The sequence below is a fragment of the Protopterus annectens genome, chromosome 9.part0 (genome assembly GCF_019279795.1).
Source record: "Protopterus annectens isolate FY-2018-M chromosome 9.part0, PAN1.0, whole genome shotgun sequence".
In the NCBI taxonomy this organism is placed as follows: domain Eukaryota; kingdom Metazoa; phylum Chordata; order Ceratodontiformes; family Protopteridae; genus Protopterus; species Protopterus annectens.
The window spans coordinates 1,752,604,014-1,752,625,645 of record NC_056743.1 but is presented as its reverse complement, the minus strand read 5'-3'; the positions used below and the strand labels follow the sequence as shown (position 1 = coordinate 1,752,625,645).

General features: G+C 38.7%; 1 protein-coding gene across 8 annotated transcripts in view; it reads left to right on the top strand.

Annotated features, from left to right (window-relative positions):
- DOCK6 (dedicator of cytokinesis 6) overlaps positions 1–21,632 on the top strand; it is a 2,991,519-nt gene that overhangs the window by 1,733,260 nt on the left and 1,236,627 nt on the right. For all 8 annotated transcript variants that reach the window (XM_044084603.1, XM_044084600.1, XM_044084599.1 and 5 more), the window contains exon 20: positions 18,432–18,663. In XM_044084603.1, coding sequence (XP_043940538.1) covers positions 18,432–18,663 — 232 coding nt within the window. The remainder of the gene's footprint in view (positions 1–18,431; positions 18,664–21,632) is intronic.

Genomic DNA, 21,632 nt, shown 5'->3' with positions numbered 1-21,632 from the left:
CACACATACCCTTAGCTGCCATAGCAGAAGTCTTTTTAATCCATACTCCCAAGTACTTCATCTTATCATGTCCGCAAAAATGTTGGTATTCCTAAACCAATTAATTTATGGGTACATAATTTATGGCTATAGCCTTTGCTTTATCTTCATTAATTTTATATCCTGAAAAGACTTGAAACTGTCACAAAATGTTCCACAATACTGAGACATCCTTTTCTAGATTTACCAGGTACAAAATAATATCATCTGCAAATAAAGCCAACTTTTCTTGATTACTGTACTGATTATATTCTTGCATTTCTGGGTCTGTTATTTTCTTTGTTAATGACTGTAAATATAAAGCTGATAACAAAGGGGAATGAGGGCACCTCTGTTTGGTCCCATATTCAAACACAACTTATCAGACTGGAACCCTCCCACTTTAATTCTTGCCACCAATCCTTCGTATATCTTCCTAATTAAGCTTATTACTGTATCATGGAATGCAAATGCTTCCATTGCTCTACACATAAAATCCCAATTTACTCTGTTGAATGCTTTCTCTGTATCAAGACCCATCAACAACAACAGCACTTTCTTATACTATGCTTTCCTCTGGATCATTATTGATGTATTAATGTTGTCAAATGTTCCCCCCACAAAAACTCATCGATCCATGTCTATCAATTTTGGCAATGCCTTTGCAATTCTTTTAGCTGGTGTAGACATAATACTTTATAATCATGGTTTAAAATGGACATGGGTCTATATTAAGCGGAGTCTAATGGGTCTTTAACATCCTGGAGTATTGCAGCCACCACAGCTTTGTTCCAAGGTGTTGGTGCTTGGTGCTTCTCCTCTTTTAAAATACGGTTAAACAAAAAATTCCAGACCTTTTTCACTTTCCCTTCTAACTTCCAAACTTCCATAGGAATAGCATCTCTTCCTGGAGATTTTCCTGATGATTGATTATATACCTTTGTTTTTATCTCACCCCTCCTATCTTAATTGTTAGTTGTTGAGCGTCATCTGCTTCTGACTTTGGCATAATTGAGTCTAAATATTTCCACTTGTGGTTTTTCGTGATTTACACATTTCTTGCTTTATACAAATTTCCATACAAAATTTTGAAAATCTCTAAAACCTCTACAGGATTTCTGGTTATGTTTCTTGTTATAGGCTACCTAGGTTTGGCAAAAACTCTGTTTTCTGCTGCCTAAGGTGGTGTGCTAAAAAGTTTTTGTGTTCTGAAGTTATCAAAAAAATAGTTGCTTAACAAGAGTCTTTCTAAACTCGAGCATATTATCGAGATACTCCCTTATTTTCTCTTTAGCGCTCTGCATTTGCACCTTCTCTTGTTCTATGAGATTCCCCTTATTCTGCAATGCTATAACCTTTCAGTCCCTCTAAGTAATTTCTATTACTTATTAAATGTATGTATTTCTAACCTGTTTTTAAACTCCATTTTCATTTTCCCCACTCACTAGCTATAACTTCTGAAGATATTTCTATTTTCCCTAATAACTGTCAAATAATTTCCAATAACCATTCCTTAAATTTCTCTGTTTTTTTAACAGGTAGGTGGGAGAGTGCTACCATCTCATTTTTACTTCACTGCCCTACATTTTTATCTTATTTTTTTATTGCCGCATGGTCTGTAATAGTTATTGGATGTGTGTTGAAGCTTTCAATTGAATGCAAATGTTCCTGCGAAATATAATTTATATTAAGTTTAGCCCAATTATTTTACCTTGGGGAATAATATGCAAATTATGTCAATGTTCCTACTACCTGTTTTCACATCTTCTATACTAAATATTTTCATAATTTTCTTCAGAAATCTACCCCTCTTTTATTATTTTCCCTTCTGTCTCTCAATATATCCTCACTATTGCAAATTAAGTTCCATCCCCACCTGTCAGTAATAATCCAAGCTGAATATTTATCCCAAAGTTGTCTTAAGTTCCATAATAGCAGTTTTTGGTTGAATATTAATACATGCCAGCATAATCCTCTTCCCTTCCCTTCCCAAAAGCACCTTGCTACTACAAGTCTATTATTGCCCCCCTTATCAGTATTGGAGCCCCTCTAGCAATTAGTATAATTACTCCTCTTTTCCTTTCTCCCTGCTATTTTTTTCTGAATATCCATCCTGAAATCCTTTCTTTGTGTCGAATTCACATGCTCATTTCTTTCCAAATGTGTTTCCTGCAGCATTGCTATTCCCACTGTGCATTTATTAATACAATTAAATACTCTTTCCTTTTTGTCTACTCTTGTAAGGCAGTTTACATTTCAAGATAACATAGATGGTATAGCCATTATGATAAAAAGCTATTGTTCCCACCTATTATATATGCCAGTTTTTTGAACGTGCATTTCCAGTTTTTGTGCTACAAGCAAATACTAATGTTTGATGTTTGGCAGGTTGATATTTTATACAGTTGTTTTTTTTTTTTATCACCATTTGAACCTATGTCACATTTTCAAGACGTTTTGTTTTAATTAAAACCCTCAAACCAAAACAAAATACATTTTCAAAATACCCCATCCCATATTTACTCAGAACAAGCACATAAAACTATCCACATCATCAGAAAAATGAAGTTTAACCTTCCAGTTAGAAACAATTGCTCCAGAGCAATATCTATACCCAGAGACCTTACCTAACCTAAAATTAAGGTTACCTATGCTAAGCACATGCATCAAGCCTATGTTCTCACTATACTGATTGCTAGTTTTTCATTTGTCTTCCCTCGTCCTCTCCCGAATGCAAAAAAACAGTGTGTATGCTTTCAGAAAACATTTTAACTGTAAGAAAAAGTGTACACTGTTCTTTTAAATGCATTAAAGTCTTAAGGCTGCTATATTTTATTCACTTCCCATAATTTCAGACTTTGTCACTGAACTGCTTGCCATTGCACCTTTAAATTTCACATTTCCCGTGGCAAAGATTGCTTAGAACTCTCAAGATTAATTACTTCCACCTGCAGACAGCCCATCTCAATGGAAAAGTACTCAGCAATGAATCTTTGTAAATTTCACTCAAAGCAGAATGTACAGCTGCCTTCAGCTGCACACTTTGAGACCTACTGAACATTTGCTAATGGGAAAAAACAAGCTAATATCTTTGCATTTGGAAGACACTTTGCATTTTTCATGGCTTTCATCATTTTGTCTTATTTGTAAAGCATACATCCTTACAAAACACTTGTTTATAGCTTAAGCCAAAGGCATTAATGTAGAGATTCACCCTTGCAAAAATAAGATAAAATATCTCAATTCTCATATAATATAATCTATGCACTTTTACACCCCACACCAGCATCCCAAGATCACAGCATATTAACATTAAAATTCCTTTTGTCCAGCCTTTCTTCTACTGTTGTACTTCTTACAACTAAAAAAGTACTTGCTACTTTAATATGTTTAACATGTACAACAGTCACTGAAACCTCACATGTAAAATACCCCTGAATACACACTATGCAAAACAGTGTTACCACATATAACATGCAGTTTATATCTTGAAATATTTTATGTAAATATTAATAAGAACAAAGATTGTTTTGCTTACAATTATTTTTTTCTCCTGTTAGTGTCATCCTAAACATTAATGACATAAAGTAGGATACGTGCTTCACAGTCCACCCACAAGTCTAACAATGTGGGCTATGTGCTTCCCAGTCCACCTACAACTTTAACAATATCAGCAAAATACCAGTCTTTTTCAGACACTTTTTCTTGCAAAGCCATATTTCACAAATGTAAAAATAACAAAACGACCAATTAGCATTCAAAAAACAGAAGTTGAATAAAAACCTACATTAAAAAACACATGGTTAAGTGCTTTTGTCAATAAGACAGCATTAGAACTATAAACAAAACTGAGGAAGTGACCTATAAAAATACATAGATTGACACACACCCCTGTAATAGGACCAATCAATTTGGTGAAATAAACACCAATCAGATGAAAAATGCTAATAAAGTTTGAACAGAGAACCTATCATAGGTTCCTGCCAATCAGAATACAGAATTGCTACTTTCATGCAATGGTAGATGTCTTGCAGGATGAACAAACAAATGCAAACAAAACCCAGGAATTTGATGTCAACAACTTAGAAACACATATAGCATACAATTAACACGGCAGCCATTAGTAATGGCAAATCTGGCAATGTTATTATAGGAATTAGCTAGTTTGATAAGATTATTTTTTTAGGTTAGTATATATGGGTGAGGCATACAGAAGAGTTGAGATTAAATGAGAGTGAGCAGTTGTGGTTCTGGCTGTTGGATTTAAGAAGGGTTTGATTCTATATAAGGAGCCCAATTTTCTGTTTACAGTTTTGATGGTGTTGTTTATATGGCTGTCAAAAGAAAGGTTATTGTCAATTGTAATTCCTAACAGTTTGGTGGTAGAGTTGGGAGATACACAGGTGCCGTTTTTGGAGCTGACTGAGAAATCTATAGGGGAGGGCTTACTGGTAGGTGTAAAGAGTAGGAGCTTATTTTTTTTGGCATTTAGAAGGAGGCAGCATTTCAGTAATCACGTCTCTACTGTGTTGAATACCTCCTGAGTCAGAGATAGTAGTTCTAGTGGGGAGGTAGCTGAACATATGAGTGTAGAATCATCAGCGTATTGTATGCAGGTAGCTTGAGGAATTGCTATATGGAGGTCGTTGATGAATAGTGAGAAAATAAGAGGTCCTAGAATGGAGCCCTGAGGGACTCCAAGGGTGACTGGCAGGTGAGATGATAGATTGTTCTCCCAGAGACCAGTTGCCTTTTGCTGAGGTAGGACTTGAACCAATTAACAGCCTGAGTGTCAAGGGAAAGGGATTCAAGAATATTTATTAGAAGGGAGTGGTTTACCATGTCGAAAGCTTTTGAGAGATCGATGAAGAGAGCTGATGAGATGATGTTTTTATTGCGGTTTCTATTGATAGAATCTGTGAAGGATAGGAGGGCAGTAGTGGTGCTATAAAATGACCTAAAGCCATGTTGGCATTTAGCTAGTATGTTATGTAGAGTTAAATGCTCTAATAGCCGAGTCTAATAATAAGTTTCAACTAGCTGGTAATTGAAATGGCATTGTTTAGTCCTGGGAATTTCATAGCATCCATATACAGCTACCAAAGCATATCACAGTGTAGTAACTGATTTTTACCCCTAGAAAGCTGTTATGTCGATTTTTTCCAAAATACCCTTCTGCACTTTCAAAGGAACCACCCTTTAAATCAGAAAAAGGGTGCTGTGAATAGTCAATTTGTTTACCTCTGCTGACCTCGGATGGTAACATCTGTAACATCTGTATTAACAACTTTAACACTCTTAAGATGATGTTTTTGGAGAGAGGATATCCCAGTACAATAATGGACTGTCTTTATCAATTAATTTTACAAGAAAGAAATAGTAAATATGTTCCTATCATTAGGAAAGGGAATGATGTTCATTCTGAAGATATCAGTAATATTAACACGGCAGCCATTAGTAGACAGTTTGGCTTAGTGGATGGTTCTACAATAAAGTGAAGTTTTTTAATGGCCATTGGGTGCATTGGATTCTGTTATTAGTGGATGAACTGTTACCTAATAATGAGGAACGTCAGGTTTCCCTTTCCAGCACCAGATCCTCCTTCCAGTTCTTTTTTTAGCATCTAATAACATGATTCTACATACTTCACTGGATGCTTTAGATATTCATAACATCATTTCTAAAAACTGGTTTTACTTCACTGTGATGAGAACTTAAATTCTCTTTTTGGTGATGTACCAACATTTACTTGTAACATCATACCAAATTTGAAAAACATTCTTGAAAGACCTCTTAGAGTTCATACAATGGCTCTTTAATGACTCATAAGTGTGGCTGCTGTAATCAACACCCTTATATTGAGACTGATTTCAACACTAATGTTTGAAACGGTTTCAAGGTGAATGGTTAAAGGCAGGTACAGCTGTAGGATGGATAAGGTTGTGTACATGGCTATGTGTTTTACATGCCAAGCATTCTATATTGGAAAAACTAACAATAACTTTAATAAAAGAATTTATCTGCATGTACACAGCATTTTGAAGAATAGTAACAGGAGTCCGTTGGCCAGACATGCTTCTTGCTGTCACATCTCCATGTTTAGGTTTTGTATTTTGGAGAATACTGATGTAGCAGATTTCTCAGGGTACTGGTAATGCTTTGGCGACTGTGTATGGATGCTGTGAACTTCTCAGGACTAAATTACACCATTTCAATTCCAAGTGAGTTGAAGCTTAGAGTACATTTATTTAAAGTTTTGATGCTCTATTTGACTTTCTGTGTTGTTGACATCAAGTTCCAGAGTTTTGTTTGCATTTGTTTGTTCATCCTGTGAGACATCTACCATTGGATAAAAGTAGCAATTCTGTATTCTGACTGGCAGGAACTTATGATAGGTTCTGTGTTCATACTTTATTAGCATTTTTCATCTAACTGGTGTTTATTTCGCCAAACTGATTGGCCCTATTGGGGGGGGGGTGGAAATCTATGTATTTTTATAGGTCATGGTTCATGGTTCTGATGATGTCTTAAAGACAGAAGCGCTTAACTATGTGTGTTTTTTAATGTAAATTTTTATTAAACGTCTGTTTTTCGAGTGCTAACTGGTCGTTTCGTTATTTTGATGCTTTTTATGTTCCAGTGCCGGTTTGGAGTTTGTTGTTTTCAGTTTGTTGTTTTCATATTTCACAAATGTGATTGATGTTTTATAGTCTCCCATTTATTCACTAATTTCAGTGTTGCTGGTCTTCTTCCTGTTTGTCTCCATCCTCCAATACTAGACTCTGGTTCTAGGTACTACGGATTGTTCTCATCAAATCCTGTTTTTTTTTCTGTCTCATGCATTTTCCTGTGGAATTTTGAAAAATGTCTCACTGCCAAAGTCTATCGCTGAGCTTTATTGTCAGAAGAATGAGAAGCAGAATCATGTTCTGCTTGCTTGGCTGACTTTTTGTTGTATAAACTTTTTTTATTTCCTCCTTAGCCTGTTCTGCATCAAAAAAATTACTTTGATCTTCCAGGAAAAAATACTGTGAAGACAGCTTGATACCACACCTACCTCTCGACATTCCCTGATTGCTGGGATAAATTTACTTCTCTTCTGCCTGGTGCACAGTGAGTAATCATTCTCTACAAAACCCTATGCTTTCTCCAGTTTTTAATACTTTGCCATTCTGCCACAGTTTTATCAGGATCATCTCTTTCTGCTGGTATAATTGTATCTTTACTGTTGTAGGTCTTGACAGCTTTCTCGTGGCCAGAATTGTAGCATGCACTCAACGTGCCCTTTCAGTTAACAAATCCTGTTGTGTAACACCAGTCCTGTTGCTTATTTGTGTTTTCATAAAACTAAAAGTCTATTCTTTCCAGTTTCACTGGTACAGAAGAAAAATCTCAGTTTTTCTCTGCACACATTGTCTTTTAACGTCACTATTTTTTAAGCAGCTTATCATGAAAAGTCTCTTAGTCCACCAGCTTTTTCTTCATTTCAGCTCCAGATTTTAGCATTTTATCAGTTCGTGAACAGCTAGCTAAAGCTTTTTTCTATTGATTCCAGCGTTTTGTTGTTTGAATTAATATATTCTTTCAGTGTTTCATTTATTTTAATCACCTCTGAGTATATTTGATTTATTTTTCTTCTAAATTAATGGAAACCATCTCTTGAACCAAGCTGAAGCTTGAACTGTTTTTTGCTAAATAGCCGCAGAAGAGAGTATTTTCTCTTCACCTGTTGTTGATTTTCTTTCATGTTTTCCAAATTTCTTCTTCTTTGCTGACATCCAAGCAGTGTACTTAATAGCCATCAACTGAAGTTTACCCAAAAAACAGTTTCAATGGCACTCCTTTTTCTTTATCTCTGTTTTCACACTGGGAGAGCTGAAGTTCAGCTGTTAATCAGTGTGTAGCTATCTCACAACCTCCCCTGTAAGATTATTTTGATCCGGCTTTAAGTCACGGGAGACCACAGTACCTTTTCCCCTTTTTGCCAAGTTAGGAATTCGGATGTTTGATTGGTATTGAGCAAGAGAATGTTTACCCTCTTTGCTTCATGGCCTTGAATTATCTTCCTCATCTCTCCCATTACTTGTCCTTCTCTATGGACCAGTCTTGCAGGGCAGGGGAGACTGTCAGAACTTAATGATTCCGAAATTATGGAGCGTTTAAAGATGGTCCTTTTAGTCTTTCTCAACAGACTCCATCTCCCAACTGTCACTAGGGTAGCAGCTGCATCTTGGATCTACTTGTGCCTGGTGACTTGGTATAGGCTGTCCTCTGTTAATGAAGATTTGAAGCAGGCTTTCCTGGACTCCTGTTTCTGTAATGAGATTTTCCTTGATTTGACTTCTGAGAACATCATAAAAACTTGTTAGGGGATACAGGCATTGACCCTTAATGTTAGAGAAAGGCATGATTTTTCTGGCAGTCTTCCGTGTCAACATCCCCGGTTGATTCTTACAGGAGGTAAATTTTGGGAGGGAGTTTGCATCAGTACTTATTATTACATCAGAACTGCATAGTAAAAGCTGGATCTTTGAAATTTTCCCCAACTGTTGGAGATCTGTACCACACAGTTCTAGGGTGGTTTCATGCAGCTGTATTTTGAAGCTCTTAAGTTTATCTCTATTATGAGATGTTTTAATGAGGCTATTCACTCTACATGAATATCCTGGAGCTGTGGTGGATTATATCTGCTACAGACCACAGTGCCACCTTCTCCTTTGGTAGTAGAGTGACCTTATTCCATTCTGCTTTGTATTAATCTATTCTCTCCTGGCTGTAAGTGACTTCAACAGGCACATTTTATGTGTCAGGTGCTGGATGGCAGCCTGCCAGAAAGTCATTCCTGTACTTCTGCAGCTTGCCTGGATGGTGCCTTTGGACAAGCTGGATGTATTGTAACACATCAGCGTCTCCAAATCTCAGAGGAGATTCCTGTGGTTTGCTCTGGGTCAGCACAGTTTCATTACAAGTTGTTAATCTTTGGTCTGTGCATGTGTTCTCAGAGTGTTAGCCACGGTTCTAGTTTTGGTAAAAGATGCTTCCCAGGAGTAGGGTTTTCTAATGTTCACTTACTTGGACAACTTATCCTATCAAGGGACTGATTAGTACTAACCCTTTCTTACATTGGTTGCAGCCTGGATCAGTGTAAACTGAAAGTCCTCCTCCCTAGCTCTAACCCAAAGGATTCTTTCTCTTGGGGTTGAGTTGGATGCCCTTCATTGTCGATCATTCCTGCCCATGGAGACTGCTCAAGAAGTTGTGGCTTAGGCATCCTTTGTGAGCAAGTAGAGGTGCAACATGTCTTCATATGGCTGTGTATGTGAGGTGATGCATGTAAAGGTCAAGCACATGAAAAATTCAGGTCTTGTGAATTAATCTCTGTGAAACAATTTAGTAATACAGAATATAGTTTTACATTGTCTTTGTTATGGGCTTTCTCTATTACTGGACAAATGGAATTTGATTCTTGCCATGTGGCATTTTTTCGTAATTTCTATTTTGTTGCTAGGCAGATAGAATTCAGGGTGAGATGTACTTGCTCTCTTTTCTAACAAAACCTTTTTCTTTCATTTACCGGCTTAGAGTTGCATTATTTGCATCAAAGTAATCCTTGCTGATGTCAAGCTGTTCTACACAGTACATTCAGTTACATTCTGAAGAATCTTGCCTTACTTTAGTGGCCTTTGAAATTGTATTTCCAGATGTTACTTGAAAGTTCCTACTGTTTATGTTGTTACAAAAACAGTTGATTATAGCAGCTTTGCCATTAGAAGTGAGTGGTTGATAATCTTAAATACTGAAGTAATGCTGATAAATGTGCAACCCATGTATACTTTTGTCATTTCTAACATTACATTGTCATATTAGTTGCTTTTATATATTGCAGTCATGGTAAATCCTTCCTTAAAGCTATGCTCTCTCTGCTAGTATGTTGTTATATTTTGCATGCATCACCAGTTGTTTAAGATTAATTTTTTTCAGTATTTTAGTGTTTGGACATGAGTTATAAATTGGCTGATAATTCTGAAGGAGTTTGGGCTGGAAGTTTTTACTGGAGATGTTAAGACATGTTTAAATTGTCTGTAGTCTGAGATAATTCCAGACCTCTACTGGAACTGAGAATAAAGAAGGCCTGTTTGAAGATGTTCCAGACGTGAAGTACCCTACAGAATGACATTTTTTTGCCACATGTCTCTCTTTCCCCCTCATTTTTTTGGGTCAGCAGAGCAGTACAATAGTCAGAAGTGGATCTCTTCTGCCTGTTTAATGGCAAGAAAGGTTTATGTACACATTTCCATATTTTGGTCTCAAGCTGCTTACAGATGAAAGACCAAGGGCCTGATTCCAAAAGAATTGCTCTCAGTGTAACTAACCACTTACACTGAAGGCAGGTCTTTTAGAATCTGGCCCAGAGTGCAAGCCTGTTTATAGATCAGCCTTACACTGAAGTAAGGCACTTACACTCAGAGCAAGTGTTTTGGAATCAGGGCAGACTTGCACTGAAAACAACTCTTTTGAAATCTGGTCCCCAAATTTTATTTATTTTCTTTTATTTTATTTTATTTTTGTGGTCTGCGGAGGTCTGGCTGGGCACAGTGGCCCCTTTTCATTGGAAACCTGGGGAGAAAAACTGCAATGGATAAAATACAATCAGAATCTTTCAAGTCTCATAATATCAACAGTGTCAGGCAGAATACAATTAAAATAAATTTTATAGCATAATGGTGCAGCGGTACCGTTGTTGCCTCACAGCAAGAGGTTCTCCCGTTCGATTCTCGGCTGGAGCGCATTCTGTGTGGAGTCTGCATGTCCTTCCCGCGGTCGAGTGGCATTTGAAAGACATGCGTGAATGGGTGTGCCTTAGTTGAATGTTGGGCGTCGAGCTGGCACCTCTGCACCGTGAAAATCTACTGCCAATCATTAGCGGACCGGAGTTCTGCTGTGGCGACCCCTAACAGGGAAAAAAACGAAAGAAAAATAAATAGATAAGATAATAACTCTGCATACAGTAGTAAGGGAAATTAGGAATAAATACTTCCTAATTCCATCTAGATGGTCAGGATGGGTATAATTTTAGCTTTCATTTTCACTGCACAAATGTATCCCTTTACAAGTCAGGGAACCCATGTTTGAATGATGCAAAAGCAGACCTTCACATTCAGGCCGGATTGTTCCTTTAGAGCCTCTGATTTTTGCCAGACCACCCATTTGTGGCCAGCGGCTACTAGAGGGCATTTCTTTCATCAGGCAGATATTTACAAGGGGAAGAGGTTCTTCTTTGGGTAATTGGGTAATATAACCTCCCATGCCTCAATCAATGAGATTACAGGTTTGACTTTCATTTGTTCAGATTTTTGCAGAATGTCCACCTTTTTCCTCTCATTGTTCTGTTCCTCATAAAGTTTGTTTTTTCTTGCAGACCACAGGGGATTGCAGTCACTAAATAATGAGAGACATCTCAGTTTCAGAATTCATATCTGAAGATGCATGCTAACACAGAACACACTATTATTGCAGTATTATTGGTTTATCAATGCACCTTTTAAAATCTGTTCTTGATTTTGTACTCTTTGCCCCCCATTATTTTAGGCTTTTTCCAGGTTTCTTGTTCTAAGAGGTTGAGAGGTATCGAATCTGTCTTTTCTCAATCCCCCTTTTGACTTGGTTCTTAATTATTTTATGATCAGGATACAGTCTTCAGCAGCTGTCATTCTTCACGGCCTTGTAAACAGCAGCATTGTGTCCACCACACAGGTCTGTCAGATGGTTTTGGTGTGGGGTTGTGTCCGTAACTTTATCTGACTCTGAAGAACCTTTTTCATGCTTAATAAAACTTGAGCAAAACTATAGCAAGGGTAGAGCAAATGGGGTGACTGCCCAGGTCCAAGCTGTTAGGGAGCGCAGTTTTGGTAATGATTTAAGCAGCTGCGATCCCATGGCTGCTTAAGACAGCCAGTCAGTGTTAAGAACTGTAGCAAAGGGCTAGTATATTTATTTGCTCTAGTTTAATAAAAATGTTTGGCAGAGTTTAGCAAAGACCAGTTCTATAGATTATAACAACTCTTTGCCTAGCCTGAAGAAAACATTTTTTGACAGTATGTGATCTGTAGCAAGGAGCTGTTATCAGCCTGTGCTACAGTTTAGGAAAGGCATTTTATATATTTAATACAGCAAAGAGTGATGTGCAATGGAATAGTATTTGCCCCTTCCTGATTTCTTATTTTTTGCATGTTTGTCACACTTAAATGTTTCAGATCATCAAACAAATTTAAATATTAGACAAAGATAACCCAAGTAAACACAAAATGTAGTTTTTAAGTGATGATTTTATTTATTAAGGAAAAAAAATATCCAAACCTACATGGCCCTATGTGAAAAAGTAATTGCCCCCTAAACCTAATAACTGGTTGTGCCACCCTTAGCAGCAACAACTGCAGTCAAGCATTTGCAATAACTGGCAGTGAGTCTTTCACGTCACTGTTGAGGAATTTTGGCCCACTCTTCTTTGCAGAATTGTTTAAATTCAGCCATATTGGAGGGTTTCTGAGCATGAACCATCTTTTTAAGGTCATGCCACAACATCTCAATTGGATTCAAGTCCGGACTTTCACTAGGCCACTCCAAAACCTTCATTTTGTTTTTTAAGCCATTCAGAGGTGGACTTGCTAGTGTGTTTTGGATCATTGTCCTGCTGCAGAGCCCAAGTGCGCTTCAGCTTGAGGTCACGAACTGACAGCCGGACATTCTCCTTCAGGATTTTTTGGTAGAGAGCAGAAATCATGGTTCCATCAATCACAGCAAGTCGTCCAGTTCCAGAAGCAGCAAAGCAGGCCCAGACCATCACACTACCACCACCATGTTTGACTGTTGACATGATGTTCTTTTTCTGAAATGCTGTGTTACTTTTACTCCAGATGTAATGGGACACACACCTCCCAAAAAGTTAATCTTTTGTTTAGTCAGTCCACAGAGTATTTTCCCAAGAGTCTTGGGGATCTTCAAGATGTTTTTTGGCAAAAGTGAGACGAGCCTTTATGTTCTTTTTGGTCAGCAGTGGTTTTCGCCTTGGAACTCTGCCATGCATGCCATTTTTGCCAAGTCTTTTTCTTATGGTTGAGTCATGAACACTGACCTTAACTGAGGCAGGTGAGGCCTGCAGTTCTCTAGATGTTGTTCTTGGTTCTTCTGTGACCTCTTGGATGAGTCGTCACTGCGCTCTTGGGGTAATTTTTGTAGGCCGGCCACTCCTGGGAAGGTTCACCACTGTTCCATGTTTTCTCCATTTGTGGATAATGGCTCTCACTGTGGTTCGCTAGAGTCCCAAAGATTTATAAATGCCTTTGTAACCTTTTCCAGACTGATAGATGTCATTTACCTTGTTTCTCATCTGTTCTGGAATTTCTTTAGATCGCGGCATGATGTCTTCCTTTTTGAGATCTTTTGGCCTACTTCACTTTGTCTGACAGGTTCTATTTAACTGATCTCTTGATTCAACAGGTCTGGCAGTAATCAGGCTTGGATGTGGCTAGTGAAATTGAACTCAGCTTTCCCAAAAATGTGATTAACTGCAGTTACTTCATGATTTAACAAGGGGGCAGTTATTTTTTCACATAGGACCATGTAGGTTTGGATATTTTTTTTCCTTAATAAATCATCACTTTTTCAGACTGGGTTACTAGCAGTGGTCATTGCCTGAGATACCAGCTGGACTTGAATTTCAGGATTGACAGGCTTGCCTATCCTATATTCAAAATGACTGTGCATTTAAATTTTGTTAATATTTCTTGGTGGCAGTTAACTCTCCCAGTAAGATCTCAGAAATATAGTCCTTATTTACATGGAATACTGTTTGATTTACATAAGGATTGAATTGTTTCTTGGGACTAACTCACATAGTCTGTTGAAAGTGATCTTAGATTTGTCCTCAAACTAATCAGTTCATCTCTCTGTTTTCCCCAGGGCAGAGTCCACTGGAAAAGAGACCTATTCATACCCCTTTATTTATTTATTTATGTATTCATTTGGTCCCTTTGGGACATCATTTAACTGGCACAGCTATCCAGTGCCCCACATCAACACTGGGTCTACCATCTTATCTCCTACTGTTCCGGACTTACTCCAGTATTGTTTGGGTTGGTCATGGACTCTAATTGTGCCCAGGGGCTTGGATGTCTTTGCATCCATCCTGGGCGAGGTGGTTTCGTTGTATGCCGCACCCACTCCCTTCCCAGTATCCTGCATTCTTCAATTACATCTGAGGACATTACCCTTCTTTGGACCACACCTCCCGTAAGGGAGCATCGCCAATGAATATCCTTCAGACTGGGATGACCACACCTATCCCTCCCTGCCATTAGAGCAGTTGGAGACCTATTCATGCCCTTGAAAAGAATCTTTAGGTCAGGTTTACCTGAGGGGAGAAGCATGAACTTAGTAAAATTACCATCTTTTTATCTAATTTATTGCAGGTAAGAAGGACCTGGCATTGAATATGCAAACCATATTGAAATGGATTGCTACCTGCTTAGCTTTCTTTATCAGTTGCCTAACTTTTTGTTCAGTGCAGTTCAGTTTGTCAGGGTGTTGCTGCTTCCAGTACCTTTTGTGTTCTCTGCTGACATTGTGATGCATGCATGCAACCATTAGTTTGCAGCTTCATCAAACACTGCTGTAGTGCTGCCACCTTTGGCGCTTCAGTGTTCCAGGATTTGGCTTTCTGAGTTTTGCATTTTTTGGTCTTTATAGTTTCTACTTGCCTGAGTAGTTGTGATACTGCACTGCAGTTCTTCCCACGTATTACCCACTGCTGAATGGCACTGGTAGTAAAATAGAACATACATGAGAGTCATCATTGCATCACTTGATCTTTAAATTGGTCCTCTGCACAGAGCTGGATCATGGTCAAATAGGGCCTTAGGAAGGCTAAGGGGCTAGGGCCCCAGTCATCCCCTCAGCCATTCCATTGTCTTATTACTCATCTGTTTTTCCCCAATTATCATAAAAACTGTTTAAATTCAAACCTGTCAGTGTGCATACTTTTTCTTCTTTTCTTTTACAGTGATCACAGAGATTTGGGTTGGGATGATGGCCTAATGGTTAAGGTGTTTGCCTTACAAACACAAGGTGCAGGGTTTGAATCTCACAAGGGATAATTGGCTAGGCTTAAAATGGCTCGCAAGGGCAGTTAGCCTAGTACTAATCTATGAACCTATGGATTCAGTGTAAAACTTTTATTAATAATGATATAGCACAAACACTGATGGCTATTTGCTAAACAAAACAAAGCTGTCTCGTATTGAAAACAGACTTGGCATGAGAAGCAATGAACTTCTCTTCCCTTGAAACTCATTCATTGAAAATGTATCTGGTAGTGGCCAATTGTGTACATTGGACCCTGGGCTGTTTTCAAACCATAGCCCCCCACCCCCACACACACATTTTTAGGACCCTGCATAAATGCATCTGCCCCTTGATTCAGCTTCTTGATTTTTTTTTTTAATTATTTTTCTTATTTAATACAGCAACACTTTTAAGACTGAGATTTATATTTGTAGTTCTTGAACATTGTTTCCAGTAAGCACTGAAACAAAATGTATGAAGCAATAATGGCAAAAGTACCCACTTCAGTATATTTCTGCCATAAAAGGCCTCTCAATCAAACTGTTGTCATTCACAAGTATCCATACTCAACAGTTGCAGACACTTTATCGACTGTGTACACTTTACGTCTGATTGTGATAAAAATGGCCAAAGTAAAATATTCCAATTTGCTTTACACAAATGCACACTAGTCCTGCAAAGACAGACTAATAACTTTTAACTTTATCATCTCAGCAGGATCTGTTATTTTTAATCTGCAGACATCCCCCAAACCCAGCAATTATAGCTACATTGTTGACTGCATCCTTCCCAGATGTCTGCCAAATAATATGTATCAGTAGTATTGACCAAAGTCACATATTTCAAATTTGTTTCACATAAACCCACAGTAAAAAAATACAACTTAATTCAGACACATACTCATACACACTAGTCCTGCAAAGCTAGATTAAAGATTGTTTAAAATGACTTGATGATAAGATACTTTCATCCCCAGAGAGACCCCCACCCCCTTCAGCTGTTATAGCCACTTTATCTGTCTCTTACTGTTTTGAAGAAATAAATTGCATATATTTTGTTGGTGGGGTGAGCTTCATGAAATTGTATGCCGATTACTAGCATCATGCCATAAGAGCCAACCATGTTTAGTAGTTTGAATAGAAAAATATTTATGAGAGCAGAAGAAATATTAACCACGTAATAACACATGCTAGGTCAGAATGTACAATCTCTGCAGGAGAAAGTCATCTGAATAATTTCACATTAAAAAGAACTATTACTAATGCAGATGTTGCACCTGGCAAATAACTTTGCATTTCAGTGCATCATCTACGTATTCTGCCCTTGAATACATTTCCCATGTTGCATTAAAAAATAGTATGCTGGTGATATTGCCATAACATTTCCTAAACTAGATCAGCTGTGCAATAGGAAATGGCTGGCAAACAACAACAGCAGAAGCATAGTTAGTAGGCATGCAGTCCTGAAGACTATTAAAGATTTCCAGTTGCTCTAAAGCACTGTCCGGTTAAGTGACTTGCTCAGTGTTGCACAGGAGGTAAATGAAGGTGGAAAGACTCGCAGTGTGCACCATTGTCACAGGAAGCAGCCCATGAACAAGTTGGAGCCTTAGTCCTCTGTGCCAACTGACACAGTAACAGCTTTTAACTGAATGCTGAAATCCTTTACAATCTAATCTTTTAGAAAAGACTGTATCATGTTAATGTGCAACAGTGACTACATAATGAATGCTGTAGATCAAACAGTCCTGGTCATCATCCCAATTAATGCAGTCTGTATGACCTGATAAATGTCACCTTCTTTGCAGTTGCTGGAGGTTGTAAAGAAGGTATGTAAAATATATTAATAAAATGCAACATGTTTAGACAATATTACACAATCCAGGCCTATTTCTTTCTATAGTGCGAAGAATAAATAAAAGCAATTAAAGACAATATAAATGCTGTAACAGCTTTTGTTCAACAATCCGCAAGTAAAAAAAAAAAAATTTAATATTACTGCACACAGCATACTTCCTTTTTTTTTTTTGTGGGGGTAGATGCAGGACACCTACATCTCATTTTGACCTCTGTCTTCCTTGTCATTAAGAATAGCTATCCCATCTGACATCACGCTGTACAGGACTGACCTACTTGAATGACTAATGGACATTATGTTGCAGCATTCATGTCAGGAATCAGCAGAACAAGATTGTGGGCAAATGGTGCCCTGTGCAAGGTAATGAATCACTCCCCCACCAGCCATGCCATTATCCCAGTCCATGGCTGTCTCTCCCAAGTTTCTGTAAGCACTGTTGAAACCTGTCAGCGTGCATGTATTTTTCTTTACTTTTATATTTATCACAGAGATTTGGAGATTTCAATTTCATTTAAAACTTTTCTTTTAAATTTTTCAAAAAAAATACTGACATTTTCTAAATAAAAACACTCTAATATTATAGATTGACATGGCATGAGAAACGGTTTCTCTTCCCTTGAAACTCACATGTAGTGAAATGCATCTGGTAACCTCGTAAACTACAGTAGATTTGTGAGAGACATGCTCAAATTGCATATATTGAAGTACTAATTAGCAGTATCTCTTCAGGAGCAGCCCAGGAGTACTGTCTGGTTGAAGTAAATTGGCAGAATCGCATAGAAATCAAATGATGAAGGCTAAGGGAATCAAACCATGTACTACAGGAAACTGCTCTTTAACAGCTCATTGCCATACTCATCTGTACTAAGTGCTAGACCAAACTGGTCTGTCTATTATCAGGTGTACCTGCTCCTGTCTGCTCTCCCAAATTCTCCAAATGAGCTGAAGATGGGGTGGATCTTAAGGGTGTCCTGGGGGCAGAACTGGCAAGTGCATCTGCTTGCAGAGGAGTGTTGTTACAATATACCATTGTATCCCTGTCCTCCCACCCCAGAACTTGGCAATCTTAGAGGACTACACTTTTCTGTAAACCAGAAATCTCCTAAGAAATCAATTGCATCACTGTTATGCACACTTAAAATGAAATATTTTAAAGTATTTTCTTGTTTATAGCTCTGCATTTGGAGTTGCTATGTTAATGTTGGAGTTGTTAGGAGAACAATATACTACAGTAATTAACTTTTGTTAAGCTACAAACCTTGAGGCCAGGGTGTAAATCCCTTTATCACTAACTTGTACACTTTGTGGTGCATGGCAAGTCAGTTAACTGTGTTATGCTCCTAGGTCATGCTGCCTGATAAATGAAATTCTGGTGCTTGTGGATTTATTAGTTAACAAAAAAAAAAAAAAACTAATTATTCTCTTCTCTTTACTAGGACCCATACTTGGACAAGTTTTTCATCCTTGTCAATGTGTTAGAAGAGTACTCCTTCCCATTTAGGATGAAAGATGTGATAATCACAGAAAACAATGTGGAGACAGAGCTGAAGACTAGTATAGCAAACCTGAAGTATGCCAGTATGGAGCCCTTGGTGAAATTTTGCCACCGCTTACTTAGCAAGCTCATCCTTCTGATCATACATCCACCAATCATCAATGGACAAATAGGTGAGGCTTCTTGTGAGTTTAATGAAGGTTTCTCCTCCAGCATTAGCATAATGGCCTTCAAGTTGCACTGGTTAATGCAGATATAAGAAGTTTCATAAAGAATAGATGTTCATGTGATCTGCATCTCATTTCTTTTGTAAAACCATGCTAGTTCTCTGTCAGAATACTGTAGCATAAAAACATTTTTCTTCTTTCCTCTGCTCCTTTGTCATAAACAGGTGAGGCCCTGAATGTTCCGTAGTTGACCAGAGATTGGTTAGTGACATGGACATTGAAAGCATTTTGTGTTTGTTGGGGGGGGGGGGGGGGGCAGCAGCTGATGCTAGCTTACCCATCTTGTGCAAACCATTCTGTATTGCTTGCTCCTACTAGTTAAGTGGGGGGAACATCTGGTTGAATAAAGCAAGAGGCATGAAAGGTTCAGTGTACTAAAGTCATTTGTTTAGGTCAGCTTCGGCAGGTGAGCGCTTTCTGATGAAGCTGAGCTAAACAAATTACTTCACTTCATTGAACCTTCCATGCCTCGTGCTTTATTCAACCAGAAACTCAGTTAACCTGTGGTAACTTTGACTGAGAATTTCCTCACTATAGAGTGACTTATTGCTTACACAGACTAACACCAGTTCAAGACAATAATCCAGTCCAAAGATCATTGCTGGCTCCCACGGACCTCACAGGTAACTGCGTTTTTTTTTCTTTTGTTTTTACCTCAGAAGCTTAAAGTTAGAGAGGTAGCCAGCACATCACTGCTCAACAAAGCCAGTTGAGCATAGTTCTTTGGCTAGTTTTACATTTAAAATGTAGTAAAACATGATTTTCCAGCTTTGTCAGAACAACCTTTTAGTAGTTGAGTGATTGACATGATCTTCGTGTTTCACTGTTGCAGTCATTACATTTGGGTAGTCTGCTGGCAGATTGCCCTCAGTCAGCCTGAATAACAAAGTCTTGGGTCCTGCGTCGGTTGCTGTCTCTTCTTCCATGACGTCAGGTCGTCAGGGGTACAAAACATGCAGCCGACACCATTTTATTCATTCTTTCTTGCCGCGCGGTGCCCGAAGTAGAAGCAGGTTGCAAATGCCAGTCGGCCGACACCTGAAATTTTAGTATTTGAGTTTCAGAACCGAAGTCTTCAAACTAAAGCTAAGTACCCCGTTGGTAATTGCGTTACTTGTGGGAAGCAAATACCTCATAAGGATTTTCATTTGTACTTCATTCCTTGCCTAGGCCCAGATCACAACGTGCCTTGCTGTCAGTTTTGTGCTAGATTTAACCAACGCACTATTAAGCGTCAGTATATTTTTGCTTCTAAATATTTTGGTACAAGATTTAATTATCCTGAAATGTCGTCGGTTAGCAATCCGACTACTGGAGTTCATAAAAAAATGCAAAGAAAAAGACAGAGACAGACCGTCGAGGTCCAAAACCAATGACGAAGCTTCTCCTAAGCCAGTCGCCGGTTTGCTGGTACTCAGTGAGGCGCTTTTGCAGCCCCTGATACCCGCTACTTTTGAGTCGCAGGCCTCTACAGAGACCCATTCGGAGTCAGGTATGCCGCGAGATTCTCAGGGTATTGAACCCGTGGATGTCTCTCCCTTGGATGGGTCCGGAGCCGCTGAGCAGGCACCGGCTTCTGAGGGTGTTTTCAGGCCTCAACATTTTTATATTAAACCGACGCCAGCAACAAAACCAAGGTCAGAAACATCTTCTATTTCTAAAAATATGACTCATGAACCATGTGCTCAGGCCCCTATGCCTAAAAAACAGATGATCAAAATGGCTGAGGATTTAATTACCTTGATCAGGGGTTCCCAAGCCCCCCCCCCCTTGCTAAAAGGCCTAGGCAAGGCACTGATTATGAATCTTCAGATCAGGTTTCTATTTCTTCTGATTTCTCTTCTGATCAGGAATTTTCTGTTCCACCCTATGAGGATTCTGATGCAGAGGAATCCATCCCATCTGCATCTCCTCCTGAAGATTATTCTTTTGGAGAGACTTTGCATACTTTAAGGGAACATTTTCACTGGGAGAGTCAGGACTTCTCTGAATTAAAAAAGAGGCTTAGGGATTTCCTTCTTCCTCAGCATAGGCCTTTGGCAAATACCTCCTGTATTAGACATTGTTGATGTGTTTTCAGAATCAAGCATGGCTCCTGATTCCCTGCCTCCGGCTCCTAGTAAGCCAGACAGATATTACAGGGTTCCTGACTCCCACAAATTTCTATTCAAAAATCCTGCTGCTGATCCTGAGACTACTTTTCAGGGTTCCAAGGGTGTAAAGGCCTCTACAGCCAAAAATCATACCCCCTCTGATAGAGATTCCAGGGCACTGGATAGATGGGGAAAGAAGGTTTATACGTCTGCAACCTTGGCAATCAGGGCCTTAAACTGCCAGTTTCATATGCTTAAATATCAACAGCATGTTATGGGCTTACTGAAACAGAAAATTATGTTGATTTCTGATTGTGTGGAAAATAAAGAGTTACAGGAATTATTGCATTCAGCAGAACAGGTTGGAAAGCATACTTTGCAATGTGGTTTTGATTCCTTGGAGGCCTCTTGTAGGGCCGCCGTTACTAGATCTGTGATTAGAAGGCATGCCTGGCTCAAGGAGCAAAATCTGCCTGATCATGTTGAAGCTAAATTGCTGGATGCCCCTTTGCAGCATGATACTCTGTTTGGTAATAAGGCAGAAGAGGTTTTAAAGAAAATGGAAGACACAGCTAAATTTATGCAGACTGTAAAACATTTCTTGCAAGTGCAGCCACCCAGGTTCAGTAGACACTGGCCTACTAAAAATTGGTCCTTTCCTGTGTCCAACAGAGCCCCTCAAGGCAAATCCAGGCACTCAAAAGGCTCCAGATACCAATCACAGGATTCTTACAGGTCAAAGCAATGGGGTGCCTCCACCTCCAAATCTGGAGGTAACAAAGCACAACCCTACAGTAAGCAGTCTCAATGACTTTCCTCTAT